The sequence below is a fragment of the Salvelinus fontinalis genome, chromosome 39 (assembly GCF_029448725.1).
Source record: "Salvelinus fontinalis isolate EN_2023a chromosome 39, ASM2944872v1, whole genome shotgun sequence".
NCBI classification, from domain to species: domain Eukaryota; kingdom Metazoa; phylum Chordata; class Actinopteri; order Salmoniformes; family Salmonidae; genus Salvelinus; species Salvelinus fontinalis.
In genome coordinates, this window is record NC_074703.1 from 21,952,580 (window position 1) to 21,969,585 (window position 17,006).

The 17,006-nt window shown below is 41.1% G+C and overlaps 1 protein-coding gene across 5 annotated transcripts in view; it reads right to left on the reverse strand.

The window, feature by feature from the left end:
* The window catches only part of LOC129838499 (ubiquitin carboxyl-terminal hydrolase 15-like), a 65,161-nt gene extending 48,360 nt beyond the window's left edge, over window positions 1-16,801 (reverse strand). For 4 of the 5 annotated variants that reach the window (XM_055905495.1, XM_055905493.1, XM_055905494.1 and 1 more), the window contains exons 1-5: window positions 16,680-16,800; window positions 15,657-15,787; window positions 14,928-15,058; window positions 12,565-12,691; window positions 10,643-10,788 (exon numbers count right to left, since the gene is read on the reverse strand). In XM_055905495.1, coding sequence (XP_055761470.1) covers window positions 10,643-10,788; window positions 12,565-12,691; window positions 14,928-15,058; window positions 15,657-15,787; window positions 16,680-16,768 — 624 coding nt within the window. In that variant the 5' untranslated portion in view covers window positions 16,769-16,800. Of the gene's footprint in view, window positions 1-10,642; window positions 10,789-12,564; window positions 12,692-14,927; window positions 15,059-15,656; window positions 15,788-16,679 lie in introns of all 5 variants that reach the window. The other variant, XM_055905496.1, reaches the window with a different exon arrangement.
* Between the last annotated feature and the right edge of the window lie 205 nt (window positions 16,802-17,006).

Genomic DNA, 17,006 nt, shown 5'->3' on the forward strand with positions numbered 1-17,006 from the left:
CGATCTACTGTCACACACTGAGGTTCTATGACTAGTCTATTGCCACTTTCATGACTTATGATTGGCCAACAACAAGCTACAAGCTCCACTCTCGTGAAACTCAAGTGTAGCAGCATAAATTATGAAATGTCTCTTGCTCTCCCTTCTGCAGCAGTCACGTTTCCAACTGTACAGTCCCTTCCAGACAAGTCGGTTAAAATTACACATGCCCGAGACCCGTGACACTCTTATCAGACCCGACCTAGACCCGTAACATTATCTAGCTTGGGTCCCGGATAGGGTCTCGGGTATTCGGGTACAGGTGGATCCGTGAAGACCTCTAGTGTGTGGGAAGCAGTCGGAAGGGTAGAGAGGAATAGAGACAGAGTACAATGTAAAAACAGACAAAACAAGGCTGAGTGGCGTTTCAGAATATTGCATGCAACATGGATTTCTATGTGAAATCGATTGGAAATGCAGAGCTGCTGCACAATCTGTTTAATGAATCTACTTGTACTTCTGTATATCTCAAATCGGTTTACTGCATCTAGTTAAGAGTAGTAATTTCCCAATCTCTTAATACAGGGGAAAAGGGAGATGAATCATATCCCCAAGTATACCTTTGCCTCTTAATTGGCTTTGTTGTGGGCAGACTGAAAAGCCAAAGTGGGGGCCTGGGCAGTGTCCAAAATGGAACCTTATTCCATATTTAGTGCACTACTTTTGACCAGGCCCCAAAGGGCTCTGGTCAAATGGTATGGCACTCAGGGCTCTAAAGTGTGACCATTTCGGTCAAATATGCTCCGAGATATTTTTCTATGACACCCCCAAAAATAAAATGTAAAAAAATGTAAAAGATAACTGCTAGTGGTCACTCATATTCCAGGGGTCTGAAGCTCATTGGTTGAACTGAAATTGCTAGGGGGCTGGCCCACGTGGTGGAAAATGTAGGGGGGGGGGGGGGGGGAATTTAATTGGCACAGCACAGATTCCAGAGAAACAGTTGCTTTCAAACTAAGAAAGGGAAAGCCTTAATCGACATCCACGTCTCTGGTGCCCGAGGAACAGTGGGTTAACTGCCTTGCTCAGGGTCAGAACGACAGATTATTACCTCGTGACTAATTGAGCAAAGACAGCAATTCTGCTGATAGATTATGCATATATGCACATTGACACATTCGGCCCAAAGTGGGAGGTTTAAGAAAGCCTTAGTAGTCGCCAAAGTTCCGGAGCATGTCTAAAGAATGTATCAGTGATATGTATTTCTTGCAACTTTCTCAAGACATAACTGCATGGGCCTACCACTTTGTGTTGCCAGTTAGCGATGCCGAAACAGTCATTTATGAAGGCTTTCCCATAAAACTTTCCAAATTAAATATTAAACTACAAAGTATACCTGGCAAAATGATGATATCAATATGATTTGTATCCATCGGGTGGTCTTTTGTTTCGTAAACTCTGCTATCGCCATGCTGAAACACCGCGCGCCGAACACCAGTCTCTTGACATGCACAACTGAAATTAAAGGGCAACTACACATCAAAATGTTTTACTTTCTTTCCCAGACATCAAAAGATGTGATTTAAGCATTGTTGTGGACTTAGAAAACAAACTAAATTAGATGTTCTATTAAGTGTGATTTTGAGAACGAAAACCTGAAAAAAAATATAAAATGGGAAATCCAAAACCTGGAAAAACAAGGCCGATAGTTTTTTGGTGCTATGCCAAATGTATTGGCTGGTAGATTTTCCCCCCAATTTTTTCTTCATTAAGTTGGTTTTTGGTAATATTCATAAACCATGTTGTGGATCGTTCAAAATCCACTTACATTTGTTTACACCTTGTTCAGTCACGTTAGCTAGCTAACAACCTTGTTACTTTACTAGTATATCTAAACACTTGGGGGCACAGAAAATACAGGAAAAGGGATAGCTTCATTAGAAGATAAATTATCATAGCATTTAATGAATGACTGATTTCATGCATGTCCCCACTCAAACTTGAGGCTCTTAAAATTTGATATAACTCATCTCAATAGGTCCTTCAAACTCAACCTCGATGCCAGTTTGACTGCAATTTTTCATTGTTCCTCTTTAATTAGACACCGATTTAGATCTGGTCACCAGGTGGGTGCAATTAATTATCAGGTAGAACAGAAAACCATCAGGCTCCATACCTCGTAGGGTAAGAGTTTATACCCCGTCAATAGGTAGAGCTTTTACACAATGTAGAAACCTAATATTGCAAAAATGACTTCATAATTTCAATGGCAGGTTTTTGTATCAACATTCTAGCTTTTAAAAACCAATGTCTTTACACGGTTAAATATTAGTTAGAGCACAGCGTATGCTTCAAAAGTAGGTTGTCATGACGTTGGCCTGTTGGGGGAGGTTTATGACCCCCATAAATACCTTTCCCCTTTTCTCTCTCTACTCTATAGAGTTGACTCTCGTAAAGCCTTTGTAACATAGAATCTGGTAACATCGAAAGGTGGGAAACAGAACCATATTTCGGTAATGCAACCAGTTGAAAATATGCGTTGGTACTTAATGAATATGATCTCAGATCAGTTGTTGTCTGAGACATTACTACTAATGACAGGATGACAAACTGTATCTTGGAAAGTCGACTATCTAGTTATCAGATTCACATGGAATTGTTATGCAATTTAAATGTTTAAATATGAAACTATTTGTGAAAAGATTAAATGTAATTTTAGCTTCTTAAAATGAGAGAACGGTTTGTCATAGGGAAACTCTGCTCACTCAGAGGCCCCGCCTAAGTGAACAGACTTTGGTTGAAAACTATGAAACACGCTTTTCTTTCACCACTATATAAACCCGTTGGCGAAAATTCTACTTTCTATACCGAGGACGTGAGGACGACGGTCCTATGTTAAAAGGGCTCAGATAATAACCTAACGAAATTAGCACCGTGTTCAATGTGAAGGCGACGATCGACACGCAGAAAGGATGAACTTCAACTATACCACCCAGAATATAGCACGAGCTTAAAAGTATGGCAACTTGGTATGAACTTTGAACTCTTCACTCCAGAAGTGATACCTCCTAGCCGTTGAGTTAGCAGCAGCCGCTGTAAACGTGGGCTATGAAAGGACGGATGATGTATCCAGTCTAACACACAACGATACTACAACGTATGCAGTTTACAAACAGACGTTCTTCAAAGGACAAGAGATCCCTGCTGGGCAACCTGGCCATCCATCTACGACCAACCTATTGAAGCGCAGCTCAGAGTAAATATGTATTGCATTTTCCTTTTTCCAAATGGGCAGTTATTTAGAATGCATAAGATTCTGTATTTACGATAGCATCCCTTGTTACTCAGTCTTCCTGCTCTTTCATTCAAAACCCAACCCCCTTTTCTTAGTGTAACCAGCCGTCATATCTGTTTCATCCGCTAGGGGCATTTTCCTTAATGACATAATTTGTATGTATGTCCATTCTGTATGTATGTATGTATGTATGTCCATTCTGTGTAGACGTAATACTCTGTGATTATTTAGGTATTTAGTAAATAAATGATTAAATCAAATTTTGTATTGCCGATTCAACTTGTTAGCCAGGGTTCGTGAAGATAACCAAGAATTTACTACTTTCATATGAGATTGAATAAAGTGCCGATTAAATATTGACTGCTACTGCTGTAAAAGATTACTAGGTCTTTAAGAGTTTATTCGGAAGATAACAGCTCTATAGACATTATTTCGTGGTGCCCCGACTTTCTAGTTAATTACATTTACCTGATTAGCAACTTGACAATAGGGGGGCGCTGTTTTCACTTTGGAAAATATCGTGCCCAAATTAAACTGCCTCGTACTCTATTCTAGATGGTACAATATGGATATTATTATTACTATTGGATAGAAAACACTCAAGTTTCTAAAACTGTTTGAATTATATCTGTGAGTAAAACAGAACTCATTTTGCAGCAAACTTCCAGACAGGAAGTGAAAAATCTGAAAACGAGGCTCTGTTTCAGGGCCTGCCTATTCAACTGCCTAATATTTAATCGATATGCATGCACTTCATAAGCCTTCCACTAGATGTCAACAGGCAGGGTGTCTAGCTTGATCTGAGGTCGAACAAGAGCTCTTGGAATGACGTGTCCAGAATTTCCTTTCTCTACCTAGGCGCGGGAAGCACCTCCATATTGTCTTATGATAAGCGTTCGGTATACACGGCTAATATCTCGGGCTCTGTTTTTATTTGATACATATTAGAAAAACATCATAAAGTAGGTTTTTTCAACTGAGTTTCATCAGTTTATTGGGACTTTGAGGTATCCGTTCTTTGCGTCGAGAGAAACTGGGAACGTCATCAACATTGGCTAGCATTGTGGCGCGAATTCGACAGGAGAAAAGGACATTCTAAAACCAAACAACGATTTATCCTCGACCTAGGACTCCTTGTACAAGATTCTGATGGGCGCTCAACAAAAGTAAGAACAATTTATGATGTAATTTCGTATTTCTGTGGAAAATGTTATTCCTATTCTCTGCCGTTTTGGCGGGTGCTGTCTCGCAATAACGCAAGCTGTTTGTTATGGTAAAGTTATTTTTAAAAATCTAACACGGCGGTTGCATTAAGAACCAGTGTATCTTTCATTTGCCATACAACAAGTATTTTTATGTAAAGTTTATGAGTACTTTGGTCAGATTAGGTGAGTGTCCAAAATAGCTCCGGACATTCTGGTGAATCGATGCTACATATTCACAATGTATAACCACGGTTTGCAAATCTAAATATGCACATTTTCGAACAAAACATAAGTGTATTGTATAACCTGATGTTATAAGACTGTCATCTGATGAAGTTGGTCAAGGTTAGTGATTAATTTTATATCTTTTGCTGGTTTTTGCGAATGCTATCTATGCGGTGAAAAAATGCGGTTGTGTGGTTGGCTATTGTGGTAAGCTAATATATTGCTATATTGTGTTTTCGCTGTAAAACACTTTAAAAAAACGGAAATATTGTCTGGATTCACAAGATGTTTATCTTTCATTTGCTGTACAACATGTATTTTTCATAAATGTTTTATGATGAGTATTTAGGTATTTCACGTTGCTCTCTGTAAATATTCTGGCTGCTTTAGTGATATTTTTGATGGTAGCTGCAATGTAAAACTATGATTTATACCTCAAATATGCACATTTTCGAACAAAACAAATTTATTGTATAACATGTTATAAGACTGTCATCTGATGAAGTTGTTTCTTGGTTAGTGACTAATTATATCTATATTTTGTCGGTTTTATTATAGCTACCTATGCAGTAGAAACATGGTGAAAATATGCGGTTGAGTCTTTGGCTATTGTGGTTAGCTAATAGAAATACAGTGTTTTCGCTGTAAAACATTTTAAAAAACGGAAATGATGGCTGGATTCACAAGATGTTTATCTTTCATTTGCTGTATTGGACTTGTGATTTCATGATATTTATATGCTATTATTTACTTGTGGCGCTATGCTAGGCTATGCTAGTCAGCTTTTACTGATGAGGATGCTCCCGGATCCGGGATGGGTGTTAAGTAAAGGTTAATCAGGTAATATTAATTACAGAGAAATTATTTTATAGAATAGCATGTCATATCACAATCCGGCATAGCCAAAAACACGACAAGGTAATCAATTTTATGTTCTACTCTTAACTTTAAGTTGGAGGCACTAGCACTACCAATGACATTTTAATTTAGAGTCCTGTGTAGGGAATAGCGTGCCATTTGGGACACATTCCTGTATATCCTCTAGAGCAGCTGTTAACAGTGACAGGAACGTCCCTCCAGTGACCCATTGCCCAGTTGTCTGGATTAATCCCTGCTTGTAAATGGATGTTTAGGCCTAGGCTACTTCTGGTAAAGGACACTTGCAGCTTCGCTGTTCTTTGGAGCCAGACACTTAAGATGTGTATAATAAGACGTGTTGGGCTATATCTACAGTTGAAGTCAGACGTTAAGATACACTTAGGTTGGAGTCATTAAAACTTGTTTTTCAACCACTCCACACATTTCTTGTTAACTATAGTTTTGGCAAGTCGATTAGGACATCCATTTTGTGCATGACAAGTAATTTTTCCAACAATTGTTTACAGACAGATTATTTCACTGTATCACAATTCCAGTGGGTCAGAAGTTTAGATACACTAAGTTGACTGTGCCTTTAAACAGCTTGGAAAATGCCAGAAAATTATGTCATGGCTTTAGAAGCCTCAGAAAGACTAATTGACATCATTTGAGGTATACCTGTGGATGTATTTCAAGGCCTACCTTCAAACTCAGTGCCTCTTTTCTTGGCATCATGAGAAAATCAAAAGAAATCAGCCAAGAACTCAGAAAAAAAAAGTCTGGTTCATCCTTGGGAGCAATTTCCAAACGCCTGAAGATACCACGTTCATCTGTACAAACAATAGTACTCAAGTATAAACACCATGGGACCACGCAGGAAGGAGACGCGTTCTGTCTCCTAGAGAAGAACATACTTTGATGCGACAAGTGAAAATCAAATCGCAGAACAACAGCAAAGGACCTTGTGAAGATGCTGGAGGAAACAGGTACAAAAGTATCTATAGCCACAGTAAAAAGTCCTATATCGACATAACCTGAAAAGCCGCTCAGCAAGGAAGATTCCACTGCTCCAAAACCGCCAGACTATGGTTTGCAACTGCACATGGGGACAAGATCGTACTTTTTGGGGAAATGTCCTCAGGTTTGATTAAATAAAAATATAACCTTTTGGCCATAATGACCATTGTTGTGTTTGGAGGAAAAAAAGGGGGATGCTTGCGAGCCGAAGAACACAATCCCAACCTTGAAGCACGGGGGTGGCAGCATCATGTTGAGGGGGTGCTTTGCTGCAGGAGGGACTGGTGCTCTTCACAAAATAGATGGCATCATGAGACAGGAAAATTCTGTGGATATTTTGAAGCAAAATCTCAAGACATCAGTCAGGTAGTTAAAGCTTGGTCGCAAATTGGTCTTTCAAATGGACAATGACCCCAAGCATACTTCTAAAGTTGTGGCAAAATGGCTTAAGGACAACAAAGTCAAGGTATTGGAGTGGCCATCACAAAGCCCTGACCTCAATCCTATAGAAAACTTGTGGCCAGAACTGAAAAAGGCATGTGCGAGCAAGGAGGCCTACAAACCTGACTCAGTTACACCAGCTCTGTCAGGAGGAATGGGCCAAAATTCACCCAATTTATTGTGGGAAGCTTGTGGAAGGCTACCTGAAGCGTTTGACCCAGGTTAAACAATGTAAAGGCAATGCTACCAAATACTAATTAAGTGTATGTAAACTTCTGACCCACTGGGAATGTGATGAAATAAATTATTCTCTCTACTATTATTCTGACATTTCACATTCTTAAAATAAAGCGGTGATCCAAACGGACATAAAATGGGGAATATTTACTAGGATTAAATGTCAAGAATTGTGAAAAACTGAGTTAATTGTATTTGGCTAAGGTGCATGTAAACTTCCAACTTCAACTTTAGGTACATTATTATAATTACAGTGGATACTACACTGAACTAAAACAATAACGCATCATGTGAAGCGTTGGTCCCATGTTTCATGAGCTGAAAAAAAAGATCCCAGAAATGTTCCATACAACATACAAAAAGTGTATTTCTCCCAAATTTTGTGCACAAGTTTGTTTACATCCCTGTTAGTGAGCATTTCTCCTTTGCTAAGATAATCCACCAACTGACAGGTGTGGCATATCAAGAAGCTGATTAAACAGCATAATCATTACACAGGTACACGGTGTTAAGATGTCACCGAAGAGGATTGCTGACGTTTTACATACTTGTAACCAACTGTGCTATTTTGTTAGTTTTCTTGCGTTGTTTAACTTATTTTGTACGTATTGTGGCAGCGACTGTCTCTTATGACCGAAAATAAGTTGACATCAGAACAGCGATTACTCACCTCGAACTGGAAAACCTTTTTCCTTTAATGTGTCTGACGAGAAGGATATACTGCTTTCCCGGGAACAATCCCAAATCCCCATAATTTGCGTGAAGCCGGAGAAAAAGAGAAGTCGGGCTGCCTTATGAGAATTTGTAGGCGGGCAAGTAAACTCCCACCCGTTCTTTTGGCTAACGTGCGACCATTGGAAAATAAAATGTATGACCTAGAATTTAGATTATCCTACCAACGGGACATTAAAAACTGTCATATCTTATGTTTCACCGAGTCGTGACTGAACGGCGACACGGACAATAGAGCTGGTGGGATTTTCCATGATCCAGCAGAACAGAGAAGCTACGTCTGATAAGACGAGGGGTGGGGGTGTGTGTCCATTTTTCAAAAACAGCTAGTGTGCGATGTCCAATATAAAGAAATCTCAAGGTATTGCTCGCCTGTGGTAGAGTACCCTATGATATGCTGTAGACAACACCATCTATCAAGAGAGATCTCAACTATATTATTCCTAGACGTCTATTTACCACCATAAACCAATGGTTAAAGACCGCACTCAAACAACTCTATAAGGCCATAAGCAAACAAGAAAATGCTCATGCAGACCACCTTTAATCCACAAACAGATGCATACAAAGCACTCCACCACCATCTATTTGGCAAATCTGACCATAATACCTTCTGATTCCTGCTTACAAGCAAAAACTAAAGCAGGAAGTACCAGTGACTCGCTCAATACGAAAGTGGTGTCTATGCTACTGGACTGTTTTGCTAGCACAGACTGGAATATGTTCCGGGATTCATCCAATGGCATTGAGGAGTATACCACCTCAGTCACCGGCTTCATCAATCAGTGCATCGAAGACGTTGTCCCCAGTGACCGTACGTACATATCCCAACCAGAAGCTATGGATTACAAGCAACAACTGCATTGAGCTAAAGGCTAGAACTGCCGCTTTCAAGGAGTAGGACACTAATCCAGACGCTTATATAGGCTGTCTCATTGTTGTCGTTGATCAGGCCTACCACTGTTGTGTCGTCAGCAAACGTAATGATGGTGTTGGAGTCGTGCTTGGCCAGGCAGTTGTGGGTAAACAGGGAGTACATGAAGGAACAAAGCACACATCCCTGAGGGACCCCGTGTTGAGGATCAGCGTGGCAGATGTGTTGTTTCCTACCCTTACCACCTGGGGGCGGCCCGTCAGGAAGTCTGGGATCCAGTTGCAGAGGAAGGTGTTTAGTCCCAATGTCCTTAATTTAGTGATGAGCTTCATGGGCACTATGGTGTTGAACGCCAAGCTGTAGTCAATGAATAGCATTCTCACATAGGTGTTCCTTTTGTCCAGGTGGGAAAGGGAAGTGTGGAGTGCCATCGAAACGGCGTCATCTGTGGATCTGTTGGGGCGGTATGCAAATTGGAGTGGGTCTAGGGTTTCGGGATAATGGTGTTGATGTGAGCCATGACCAGCCTTTCAAAGCACTTCATGGCTACCGACATGAGTGCTACAGGGCAGTACTCATTTAGCTTTGTTGGGCACAGGGACTATGGTGCTCTGCTTGAAGCATGCTTCAGTGTTGATTGCCTGAAGCGAGCATAAAATGTCATTTATCCTGTCTGGTAGGCTTGCGTGACTGGGCAGCTCGCGTTTGGGTTTCACTTTGTAGTCCGTAATAGTTTTCAAGCCCCGCCACATCCGACAAGAGTCAGATGTTCTAGTAGGTTTGAATCTTAGTCCTTCATTGACGCTTTGATGGTTCATCTGAGGGCAAAGCTTGATTTCTTTTAAGCGTCCGGATTAGTATCCAGCTCCTTGATTTCGGCAGACCTATCCTTTAGCTTGGTGAGGATGTTGCCTGTAATCCATGGCTTCTGGTTGGAATATGTACGGACGTCGGGACGAAGTCGATGCACTTATTGATGAAGCTGGTGACTGAGGTGGTATACTCCTCAATGCCTTTGGATGAATCCCAGAACATATTCTAGTCTGTGATAGCAAAACAGTCGTGAAGCGTGGCATCCGTGTCATTTGACCACTTCCGTATTGAGCGAGTCACTGGTACTTCTTGCTTTAGTTTTTGCTTGCAAGCTGTTCTGTCCTGCCAATGCACAGAAAACCCTGCCAATTGTATATTATCTGTGTCATCGTTCAGCCACGTCTCGGTTAAACATAAGATATTTGTTTTTAATGTCCTGTTGGTAGGATAGTCTCGAACGGAACATATCCAGTTTATTCTACAGTGATGGATAATAGAACGGATGGTAGAGGCAGGTTACCTACTCGCCGATTAGTTTTCACAAGGCACCCTTGATCTCCTCCACGTGTATTTCCTTTTCTTCAGGCGAATGACAGGGATTTCGGCCTTGTCTGAGAGAAAAATGATATCCTCATTAAAGAAAAAAATCTTTGTCCAGTTCGAGGTGAGTATTCGCTGTTCTGATATCTAGAAGCTATTTTCGGGTCATAAGAGACAGTAGCATTAACATTATGTAAAAAATAAGTTACAAACAATGCAAAAAAACACAAAATAGCACAATTGGTTAGGAGCCTGTGAAACGGCAGCCATCCCCTCCGGCGCCATTCCGAGTAACAAGAGGATAGAGAATTTCCTTGTCGGTTTGCATGGTGTGGAATAATCTAGATCCTATATAACTGATGCGATGACAGGACAGGAAGTAGAGACAATGTACAAATAGCCTGGTATCCAAGGGTTATTTCATACCTGTCCTTGGTAGAGTCCTGCGTCCTGTATAGTGCTGTCCGGTTTGTTCAGAGGCTCGAACGTGTTGCTCATGTACTTGTTCCACAACCTGGTCTCTTTCTCGTCTGGGATACTGAACAGTTTACGCATCTCCTTCTCAATGGTGTCTGCATCACAGGAGGTTATAGAACAAAGGTAACAAGTAAGCAACACACATTGAGTATACAAAACATAAGGAAGACCTTCGTAATATTGAGTTGCATCCTCTTTTTGCCCTCAGAACACACTCAATTTGTCAGGGCATGGACTCTACAAGGTGTCGAAAGCGTTCTACAGGGATGCTGGCACATGTAGAGTCCAATGCTTCCCACAGTTGTGTCAGGTTGGCTGGATGTCCTTTGGGTGGTGGACCATTCTTGATACACATAGGAAACTGTTGAGCGTGAAAAACCAAAGCAGCATTGCAGTTCTTGACACAAACCGGTGCACCTGGCACCTACTACCATAGCCCGTTCAAAGGCACATATCTTTTGTCTTGCCCATTCACCCTCTGAATGGCACACAAACAATCCATGTCCCAAATGTCTCGAAGCTTAAAAATCCTTCTGTAACCGGTCTGCTCCCCTTCATCTACACGAATTGAAGTGGATTTAACATCAATAAAGGATCATAGCTTTCATCTGGATTCACCTGGTCAGTCTGTCATGGAAAGAGTAGGTGTTCCTAATGTTTTGTACACTCGGTGTAGGTGACAAAATGAAAAAATTACACACATGCACCTGCATACTTAGGGCAGAGAATAATTGGTTGTATAAATCGCCCATGCTCTGATAAATTGGCAGCAGATTAATTCATTACTTTATAGTAACACTCCCTGCCCATGCAATTGCTGATTACTTGTGTGCGCTTTAGGGAGCAGAGTTTTGGCAGTTATTTTGGGAGCGCATAATTTTGCAGTAGTCAAAAGCAAAGTCAGTGTTCATAAGAGGTCGACAAACAAAACAGAGATATCAGTGACCTTCCCCTGTGATTTCACTGGTTAAATTGACCATTAAAAGGCTGGCAATGCATTCGATTTTCATAAACTTAAAAGACGTTTTGTATTATCAGTGAAATAACTTAGAGCAATGGGTCACGGGAACCAAAGTATACCAACCAACAAGTCAAATGAAGAACTACAGAACATGTCAGGATATAAATATAGAATCCTCTTATCAGGAAGAAAATGAGTGGAATTGATGCACAAAAAGGAAAAAGGAGAGCTTCTCTGCATTTTAAAACAAATATATTACTTATTCATTCTCTGTGCAATCACTATGACTGGTGCTAATGGATGGGAATGGTCGATTCATTCATTCTCTGGGTGAGAAAAGTGGCCAGTTGCTACATTTGTCAGGTTAACTGTACAATGAAAATAATGGTCATACCAATGCTTACTAGGGTTACACCAATATAATGGTACTCTATGGCTCAGTTGGTAGAGTATCGCGCTTGGTAAAGCATGCGTTTGATTCCCAGGACTACCCATACGTGCACGCATGACTATAAGTCACTGTAGATAAAAGTGTTAAATTATAGATAAAACTATTATATTATAATGGCAGGGGCTCTTGAGTGGCGCAGCGGTCTAAGGCACTGCATTTCAGTGCTTGAGGCATCACTACAGTCCGTGGTTCGATTCCAGGATGTTTCATTACTGGCCGTGATTGGGAGTCCCACAGGGCGGCGCACAATTGGCCCAGCGTCATCCGGGTTTGGCCGTCATTGTAAATAAGAATTTGTTCTTAACTGACTTGGCTAGTTAAATAAAAAGGTAAAAGAAAAGAAAAACAGGGTAGAAAACAGGTGGAAATAATCCATGAGGAAAAGACACTAGAGTTTCTTCTAAATAAAGATACTATCTGCTCAATTCATTCTGTTAGGGAGAATAACTGTCTGCCTACCTATGGTGTCTGCTTTGCTGAAGCGTCTGGTGACCACGTTGTCCATGTCGCGGTCTTCACACAGCTTCAGTTCTGTGAGGTACACCTCCACCTTGCAGTGCTTCACAAACATACCCTGTTCTACCACCTGTCGAAATATGTCAAGAGTGTGTTTTACATCATGACAGACGGCAAAAGAAAAAACCTCATTAACAAATGTTTGTTTTTCAAATTAAACACTTGAATGTTAAAGTTCTCTTACATGACAGATGGCATGAGAAGAAAATAGTTATCACTCGGTTACAATTTTGGCAATTAAACTCATTACATTGTGAATTTTGTTCTAATCATTTGTTGTACATGACGGCATATGAAAGAAACAAAAATATTTTTTGCTAATTAAACTTATGACATTGCTCCAATATGGGCAAGATTTGCATTGCTGATTGAGTACAAGTTGGAACTTGCTAAAACTCTTCAACATTGAACAGAGAAGCAATCACCAACTTCACCAAGGAAACAAGAAATAAAGAACACCGCATATGGCAGTAGAAACAGAAACAAATTAAGAATTTGGCTTCCCAGTTAACAGGACTATCTATACACTGAAAACATTGTAAGTGTATAAACTATAGGCTACACTTTCTAACTCCGTTGATAGGAGCGTGTCACGGAGACTCTTAATATAGCCCCAGAGCGTAGACACAGCTAAAGGGTCCATTCCTATTCATTTCACACAGCCCCTCCGCTGGTGGCTGGCCCCACACCGTAGGAGACAGACCCGCCCTAACCCCAGGCAATGAGATCAGCTGTAGGCATGGGTCAGATTCACCCACCAGACATCACCCACGGCCCTCCTTATAAAATGAATGCCCAGCCATGTGTCCCACACAACGCAGAGATAAAAGGCAAGTTAAGTCTCACAGTAAGAAACTGACAGAACAGCCAATTTCGAAAACAGCTATGCTAAGAACCAACCCCGATCCACCCCGCCCTTTGCTTAGGCTCTCTCCCTTGTTCGCTCTTCCTTCGCTCTTAAAAAGCCTCTGCCGCTCTCTCTGTTTGACCTCAGGCAGCATTCCGCTATTTGGAAAAACAAGGACACTCTAGAATCACTCCCCAGATGATAGCTTCAACGTAGAGAACCTGAGTGGAACCGCAATAGGAGAACCCGGAAAATCAATTCCAACAGTCTAACACAGGAAAAGAAACCCCCAAAAGCGAGAAAGAAAGAAAACCTCCTGCATGTTGTGTCTCGTAGCTCGCTCCATGTTGCGGTGTTCCAGTCATCCAGAGCAATCTCTGAAAATAGAAACGGCCAGGGCCACTTGATACCCCCCGCAACATACATGGCAAAAAGGGGAGGATCGAAGGGGGGAGAAAAATTAAGCACTGCAGCAGCCATGATGCCATGACTGGCTAGATTTGAAAAGGCAGAAAGCCATGTCTGGGCTCACGGAAGTACAGTAGGCCCGGCTGGCAGTTAACGTAGGGTTATTTCTAACGGCTATCATAACCCCTTTGAAGTTTCCAGGAACACAATCCGTATGTAAGTTACTGGCTTATACTGTAGTTAGTTGTCAGAGTTAAACCAAAAGCACACTGAATAAAAAAGCAACTAAATAATATCAATGTAGCCTACTTCCACTTTAGAAAATCTTATCTTCTGAAGACAACATTGAATCAGTAAGCCTCTGTACTCGGGACCACTTTATGTTTAAAAACCAATCAAGTCCTTTTACAGAACGTTAGTGTCGGTCCATGTATTACAAATAATAGCTAGCATATTTGGAATACCGGTAGCTAAATTGTATCAAAAACAGTCCAGCTGCTTTTCTCTTGAAGAAGACGGCGAGAGAGACATAGGCTAAACATTGAGATAACTTATGCTTGAGATTCAGTTACTAGCTGGGAGGGACTTAATATCGATCTAGAAATCAAAGTTATCCTGGTCTCCTTTTTCACAATCATCCCAATCTGACCTGTGTTGAAGTAAATTGATCAATCCAACCCTATAGAGCACAGCCGAGATTGAATCAAATGGAAACTTCTCAATTACTCCTCACACCACAATAACCTCTTCAGCTACAAGTAGGTTATCAACAAACAGGCCAAACGGCAACCATTGAAATGTAATTGTGTACTGACCATATTATCTAATCTCATACTATTCACCACTTCACATAAAGTACCTGAGCCTTGTGCTCTGACTGATCTTCTCTTTCATCTGACTACTGCTGAGGCACTAGTGCTACGTACACTGTACCCAATCAGCTCTTATACCCATACAATAGGTCTACATTTGATTTATTTGACCATTTAAAAACAATGATATTGGACCACACCAGCCATAATTAGCCACTAATAACATCACCCATCCTTACCTTGCGTGAGATAGGCTCTTGTCCCTCCATCAGTGGATACCAGCTCACTAGCTTATTCCAGCCTTCTGTTGGGATCAGGATGTAGTCCAGCTCATCAATGAGGTGCTCCTTGATGGCCAGAACATCCCCATCTACTCGAGAGAGCGAGAGAACCGGGTCATGTTCATTAGGCAACAAACAATAGAAAATGGACTGACACGGAAGGAACCTGGCCAATAACAAACATTAATTTTTGTTTGTCTGTTTGTCATAATGAATATGACTCAGGTTGTGGCGAAAGTGGGTTTACTAAAGGGAAACATTTTAGGACAATGTATGGCTAGGGTTATAATGGGGTTGTTCAATTGGGACAGCTTCGATGGTGGTAGCCTACTCATAATGGCAGTTTCTCATACAATAAAACCAAGCAACAGATAGCCTTCTATAGACCAGAGTAAGGCTACCCTTGACCATTTTCATTGATGTTTAGAGTATATTATAGACCTACTTTTTCTGTCATACTTAGCTTATAGAAATTGCATGTATAACAGCATTTAGTTTGATATATTAGGTAAGATACATCATGTTGTTCACTCTAAACATCCTGTACTGCGCAAAACAGTGGTGTGTTCATCTGGACACACTGGGGATGAGTAAAGGAGCATGTTATGAAGTCACCATTTCCACTATTCTCTCCAGAGATAGACCTCCTTGAAGCAATATTTATTGCCTGAGTGTGGTGCATCTTACCACTTGTAAGGAGCCCCGAGTTGTCCACTGGTCCAGGGTAGACATTCTGGTCTCCCATCTGATATTTGTCCCAGCTGTCAAAGCCCACATATTTCTTCCACTGTTTGAACCAGTGGCTATCCACCAGGTACCTATGTAGAAAGAGAACTGATTATTTAGATTTGAGATCATGCTAGACTAGATCTGAGTTTGGGGTAGCAGATGGTATCTGATAAGTTTAAAAAAAAAATAATAATAATAAAGTGTGTAGCTCCAAAGTACAGGCATGGTACCCACTCACCAGCGCAGCTGAGAGAAAGACAGTTACAAAAGTTTCTGTGTTTCTCATTCAGTTGATCTTTGTTAATTAGAGAGAACTCGAGACAAAGCGGACATTTCAGAATGACCAGCAGCTGATCTGTTATTAGATTAAAAAAACTTAAATTGACATTCATTTGGAGTAACGTTAAACAATGTAAAGAATGTTACAAATACCATAAAACAGATGCTTGCCAACAGTGTGAGCTAGACAAAAGTTAGCTAGTTGGGACACGTGATTGTCACTAAACATCAATTGTCAGCAGCTAACTGTTTGATACTGGCACGTTTGTGTGTTAGTTTGTAAGCCAAGTAATTTTGACAGTTGCTTTTCATGACTCCTCCCTGACTTGCCAGATGAGCTCACGTCACGGGCAAAAACTTGAAATCAAGCTAGCCAGCTTTGAATCGCAAGATCATGAAACTGAAATCATTGGGAAAATAAATGTATTTTACTAAGTTAGCTACGTTGGTAACGTACCTATGTGTCTAGACAATGCCATGTTGGCAAATAACTTGGTCACTAGAAACTGTGGAATGTAGCGAACCCGCTGGCTAGCTTTAGCTGACAGAAGCTGACTGACTTGATAGCTAACGTTAACTGGCAAGGTAACTGTCAACACGGCCTGTCACACCCGCTCTCCGCTGCTTTAGCACTTTGACAGCCACGATAAGGTCAGCCAGCACCTTCCTAAGACCTTTAAAAAGTTATCAGCAAACTCTTACCAAGTATCTCCCTTTCGTAGCTGTGTTTTCAGCAGTGCTGCGACTTCTCCTCTCTGGGTATCCAGATCAGCCGCTCCTCCTTCCGCCATCTTTCCTTGAACATCACCCGCTGCATGGTGGGATAGAGAAGCGTCTCACACGGGCGTAAGACAGCCCTTTTCAGCCAATCATCAACCCGAACTGGAACTGTGCCTAGTAGTCAGCGTGGATAACGCGACTTCTAGTGGTTCACAGCATGTGCCCTGAATATTGCTAGATCATTCTTGGTCTGATTTATAGAAGATCTATACCTAGAATAGAAGTTAGTCCAAGAAAGACAGGAAAATA